This window comes from Azolla caroliniana, unplaced genomic scaffold (genome assembly GCF_043228905.1).
Source record: "Azolla caroliniana isolate FFs.n. ecotype wild unplaced genomic scaffold, voAzoCaro1.0.p SCAF_17, whole genome shotgun sequence".
NCBI lineage: Eukaryota > Viridiplantae > Streptophyta > Polypodiopsida > Salviniales > Salviniaceae > Azolla > Azolla caroliniana.
The window spans coordinates 10110958-10117272 of record NW_028230452.1 but is presented as its reverse complement, the minus strand read 5'-3'; the positions used below and the strand labels follow the sequence as shown (position 1 = coordinate 10117272).

The 6315-nt window shown below is 43.1% G+C and overlaps 1 protein-coding gene across 1 annotated transcript; it reads left to right on the top strand.

The window, feature by feature from the left end:
• Window positions 1-403: 403 nt before the first annotated feature.
• PHT4;6 (phosphate transporter 4;6) lies at window positions 404-2139 on the top strand. Its single transcript, XM_087333598.1, has one exon. It carries the CDS (start codon window positions 550-552, stop codon window positions 1897-1899), a length of 1350 nt encoding a protein of 449 aa, XP_087189724.1. The 5' UTR covers window positions 404-549; the 3' UTR covers window positions 1900-2139.
• The last annotated feature ends 4176 nt before the right edge of the window (window positions 2140-6315 follow it).

The following is a 6315-nucleotide window of genomic DNA, read 5'->3' as shown; positions in this document are numbered from 1 at the left end:
AAGACGCTCGCCGACTGGGAGTCGGAAAAGAAGATAATGAACTCCGAGGCATAGAAGCCATTGAAAACGCCAAGGAATTTGTAGTCAGCTTGTAAATAGAGGACTATTTTGTATATTGGCTCAGGCCACTTTAATTTTAATACCAATGGAGGATATTTTTATGGAGAAAGAAAACAAGAGCGAAACATGACATCAAATAACAGAACATAACTTTGACATAACACAACACAACACAACAATTAACGTATGTATGTATGTATGTATGTATGTAGCAGCAAACGCAAAGAAAAGAAGAGGAGGAAATATTTGTCCCTTCACACCCACCATACATATTTGCGTTAGGAGGGGAGAAGGGAGGGAAGGAAAGGAAGTGAGTGGGATGCGCCTTCAAAGCGCCGCCCTGCTTTGTCGAGAAGAAGAAAGAAAAGAAAGAAATTGGGGGAAACAACGACAGCAGCATCAGGCAGGAGGAGTAAAGAATCGGAAGAAGAAGAAGGAGATGCAACAAGGAAGAAGAAGAAGAAGAAGAAGAAGAAGGAGAGGAGAGGCATGAAATCGATGAGGATGCTGCCACAGAGGTATGCGATGGTAGCTATGGTGTTCGCTAGTAGTAGCATCTGCTACATGGAGAGGGTGGGTTTCTCGATCGCGTACACTGCAGCAGCAGCAGCAGAATCAGATTCAGATGAAAAAACGAAAGGAGTAGTGCTGTCGGCATTCTTCTACGGGTACGTATTATCTCAGGTTCCTGGTGGCTGGGCTGCCCAACGATTGGGTGCTCGCCCCGTTCTGCTCCTCTCATTTTTGCTCTGGTCATGTGTATGTGCCTTCACACCCCACACACCTCCCGTATCTGTCATCCTCTTGGCATCAACACGATTTCTCATTGGTGCTGCACAAGGTCTTATCTTCCCTTGTATCCATACCCTGTTGGCCCAATGGGTGCCACCTCACCAACGATCTCGAGCCGTCTCACTCGCCACGTCTGGAATGTATCTTGGTGCTGGCTTTGGTATGCTCTTGATACCATCTATTTTACGCCTCTTCGGACCTGGGGCTGTATACCTCTTCTTGGCATCTCTTGGCATGTGCTGGGCACTTGTATGGGTGTGTCTCTCATCAGATCCGCCACGATCTGAACTCCCCAAAGCCACTGCCTCTGGTTTTGGCATCGCACATACCATCCTTCCCACGTCTACACCACATATGAATACCCCGTCTAACAAAGTTGTCTCCTTGGATTTTACGAGGACACACATCCCTTGGCGCCGACTCATCACTAGTGCCCCTGTGTGGGCCATTGTTGTCAACAATTTCACCTTCCATTATGCCCTCTATGTTCTCATGAATTGGCTCCCTACTTACTTCAACCAAGGCTTGGGTGTTAACCTCGAAAGCCTCGGGGTCTCCAAAACCATCCCTTATCTCAACATGTTCGTCTTTTCCAATGTCGGTGGCATCATTGCTGACCATTTAATTGTTGGAAAAATCATGTCAGTCACATTGACCCGGAAAGTTTTGAATACCGGTGGTTTTGTGGCTGCCTCTTTGGCATTGTTTATGATGACTGGGGTAAGATCTTCTACTGCTGCTGTCATGCTTTCTTCGCTATGCCTCGGTTTGTGTGCACTCGCCCGTGCTGGCTTTGCCGTGAATCACATGGATATTGCACCTCGTTATGCAGGTATTGTGATGGCGATCTCTAATACAGCAGGCACTTTGGCAGGTATTGTTGGGGTTGGCCTCACTGGCTGGATTCTTGATGGGGCGAAAGCCAAGAATTTACATCTGTCAGATCCCGAAAGTTGGACAATGGTGTTTGCAACGCCAGCTATCTTATGCATACTAAGTGTTCTCATATTTTTAACATTTGCCACTGGTGAACGAATTTTTGACTAGTGGTGGATTTCTATTATGTAGTATACTTTGTTTGAACTCAGTGGCTTAGAAAAATTCCCATTGAATTCTACAATTGCAACTCCGTAATTCTTGTCAATAATGTTCGAATACAGGTCTGAACTGTTTGCACTTGAAGGAGGTCACTATCTTCGAACTTTGATGATCTTGAAATTGTTGGACCCTTCAATGAAATATGTACTCGTTATGAAAATGTAAAGAAAATTTCATGTAATAGTGTGACGCCTCTTTTAATTCACTCTAATAGGAGTATGTTTCACTCCTTTCTGTGAATTATATGTTGCAACATAATGACAATTCAGTATTGTGTGGGGTCATATCTTATTGCAGCGATCATAATTTTATGGTGTTTATACCAGTGAAAATTAATTAACTTGATATGTGCAAGTAATGTCATTTAAAATTTTTAAAAACCAGTGAGATTTCCTAGGATAACATTTGTTTTATGCCTATGAAGCCAAACTCGTCCTGAGATATTCATAGTCAAGTTCGAATGGGGTAATCAAATAATTTCATAACATTGCATTTGTAATGCTAGATTTGGATGTTTGATGCATGTGGTGATTATTTGGCTCTATGAAACTAGGATTTGGATTGTTAGTAGCAGCTATTATTAGAGACTAAAGTTTCCCACAGATTTGGTGAGCCATTCCCAAAGTGCCAGGAAAATAATGTGTTACGGGAAGTCAAATAACTTTTATTGAAATTCAATGAACCCAATTACAATGCAGAAATAATTGTGGTTTGTAAGGTTCCAACAGTATATAGGACTCACATGAGTTTACCATGTGGTGGAGACTAATTTTGTAGAAAGGTGAAACCCATGGTCTATAGTTTACAATAAACTTTAGCACCTCAGAAAACTAATAAAGCCATGGTTGTATGTGCTTCTAATAGTTTCAAAATGTCTATTGTTAGCATAAGACTTTGGTAAAACATGGAGGCAATCCATACAACAAAAAGAACAAGTGGTGGCATTGATAGAACATGGGTTTGAATTCCATCTTATCTCTGTGGACTTCACCCGAAAAGGACATTGGCTAATCAAAACTAAATATGGATGGAAGATTTAAGCAACCACAAGAGCCACCGAGGAGTTGAATGATGGGGCTTGCCCAAATGTTCACATTTGACAAACCCTCTTCATCCAAGAATTATAGTCGCATTTTGTCATCCTTGGGGAATCATATGTTAAAGTGGTTAGAATGGACACAAAGGTACTCGGTAATGGATTAGCCTATGTGAGAACTCAAAGTCAAGATAGGAAAAGCTCTACCCAATTTTTGGGGATTTGGCCAAAACATCAGAGAAATAGAGATAAATGACAAGTGAGAGACTACAATGATTTTTTTATGCGGAGTGGGACGGCAATAGTACAAGCATGTTATTTCCTCAAAATATTGTAATAAGCATTTTCATACCATCAATAAACATTAAGTTAGGTTTTCCAAATGGGGCATGTGAGTTAAACGTAAAAGCATGGGAATGAAATTTCTATTCTAGCTAACATGTACGTAAGAGGGCAATAGCTAACTATCTATTTTTTAAGTTCCTTTTGTAGTGGGTGGGTTTTGAAGGCACATATCTTTTTTATGTGGAGTAAACTAGGGGAATGCTTAAAATTTGGAATTTGGGAACTTGGGGTTCTATGCATTCATGTTTGAGGCTTTGATGGCAATTTACTCCCTTATCGTCCTTAATATAAGCATCAAGTATCAAACACATGGAGCATTGTTCACAAGGTTGGAGGAAGAGTTCTTGAATCAATAGGAAAATACACAAATAAACAGAAATCCTAGATTGGAATTGTTTCATAGGAGAACCTCATTGCGTGTTCATCCAAGTGGTTATTAATATATATGTGCCTTTACTTTCTTTGTTTTTGCAAGCTAACTCCTTATAGGTTGGGTTTTCTTGTTGCTTTGGTCAAAATCATTGAGTCACACGCGAGGGTGTCACAAAAGTTACAACCTAACAAGTAAGATTTGATTATGATTTCGGTTACGGTTTACATACAATCATTTGGGGAGCAAATCAAATTTCTATACATTTTGGGGTAACATTGTCATGTAAAACGCACGTGCATGTGCTACTCGAGTGGTGCCACGGGGATCTTGGACCAAGAAGGATGTGAAGGTTGAGAGGACACGAAGATTAGAACATGGGATTAGGCTTAATACACTTGATTGATGATGTTGGGAACCTTTTGTTCATGCCATAACCTATTCTATAATGTCGGAGTCTAGTGTGGCAGCCATGTGAGTGGTAGGCAATGGTCGGTTTGATTGTAACTCACATGGCCGATAGACTCATGTTCGGGAATAAGTAACATAGTTGTTTCATTGTCATCTTCCTCATGTGGTACTCGAGCGATGCCATATCAATCTTGGCAACAACTATATGGTTGGGGGGGGGGGGGGGGCGGGCAATTTGGAACTTTGTGCATAAAGATCTCGTCAAGAACCGGGCAACGTTCACAAATTGTTTGGGTCGTTCATGCCACTCTTGTACTCGAGCATGCAAGTCTTGAGCTCAACTGATTAGGAAGTGTGCCCATTTCATGAACTTCCTAGCTATGAGGAGTGTTAATAATTAGGTGTTGAGAAACAAGCTCAACATGGGCTGAACCGGTTGAATAAGCAGAGAGCCGAATTGGACGAAGACCGATCGATCGGCTAGGCCTGAGGAGCTGGATCGGAGAACCGGATCCGCGGTGAGCCGGTAGGCCATTAGAGGCCTACGCTCCTAGTTTAGTAGGTAGTTATATTTTTAGGAGTTAGTGGCTCTTTCATGAGCATTGAAGTACTTGTTAGTCCTTTAAGGAATTCTATAAAAGTGCTCTCTTAGCACATTTGTATGTACAGAGCATATTATTATTTTGAATTGAGTTTAGTCTTCTGCTCTCTCTTTGTCTCTCCCGCTTACTGTATTTCTGTTTCTTCTCTGTGTTTCTTTGTTGCTTTCCGACTGAGCCGGTTGTGATCTGTTTTAGCTTCTGCACGTAAATCTTTACATGGTATCAGAGCGCGAGGGTTGAGAATCCTCTCCTTGGACAAGAACAAACAAGAAGGAAATGGACAGAGGAATGGGTGGTGCTCTTCCGACTGAGAAGTTGGACAAAAGCAACTATGCATCTTGGGAGTACAAGATGCACCACTACCTGCTTGGGCATGGCTACTCGAGTTACATCCATGGAGAAAACGAAGTAGCACCAAAGTCGACACACAAGGATTTTCCGGTGTGGGAGCAAGCGGCAAGTTGAGTCTTGTACTGCCTTGCATCTTGTGTGCATGACTAGATGCTGGGCTACATTCAAGAAGCACAAGAAGGAGGCCTGGGAAAATTTGAAGAAGATTTTTGCCGCGAGTACCATGACTCGTAAGTTGTAGCTCCGTCAAGAGCCCAACAATATCTGACAGAGGGATATGACGGTGGCCGACTAAACCACAAAGATCAAGGAAATATGTGATGCCTTGGGGTCCATCAATGTGATGGTGGACGAGGATAAAATGGTACAGATTTGCCTTGGTGGCCTAGCTCAGAGGTACGGGCCCATCCAGACGGCTATTTGCACAAGGGAAAAACCACTGTCATTTTTCTATCTGCAATCGATGCTTACGCTCGAAGAAAACCACGCAAATGTGTCAAGAAGCCCACAATCTTATAGTTGGATGATGTACACAGAGGCGGAAAGGCCCCGTGGTCGTGGAGAATGTGGTGGATCGGCACTCAATGGTGGCAGTTGACAAGAGTAGAATCAGAGGCATTATCATGCCGACAGCAGTTCCGGACCCACCACGAGCAAGGAGAGTCAAGGTGGAGCCGGAAACCGACAAGTGAAGGCCGCAATAGAATGTTGGTATTGTGGCCGGAAAGGCCATAGAGAAAGCGAGTGCTAGAAGAAGAGGGCCGATTCAGACAAATCCGGATTGGGCAGAGCCGAACAAGGAAATCGATGCACTACGCAGAAGGCTCATCAGGGCAACCCGGAACAAGCCTAGTCTTTGTAGTGAAGCATAAGGCCAACTCGATGAAGACGGGCACGTCAAAAATGAATGAGGTGAGGTATGTTGACTCCAGAGCATCGAATCACATGAAGAGCCAAGAAGAATGGTTCTCACATTTGGATAAGCTGGAATAGCCGGGTGTCGTCAAAACCGGTGATGACACCTCACATCCCATCGAGCATGTCGGTGATGTCTCCTTGAGCCATGTCAGGCAGAAAGGGAGATTAATGAACGTCCGGCATGTACTGACAATCACCAAGAATTTGGTGTTGGTCAGAAAAATCGTCGACCAAGGGATGTAAGTTCGGTTCACCCACCTTGGCTGCCTCATTGAAGAAGAAGTAAAGATCATCGCACAAGGGTGACAAGAAGGGAGGATGTTCATCCTTGA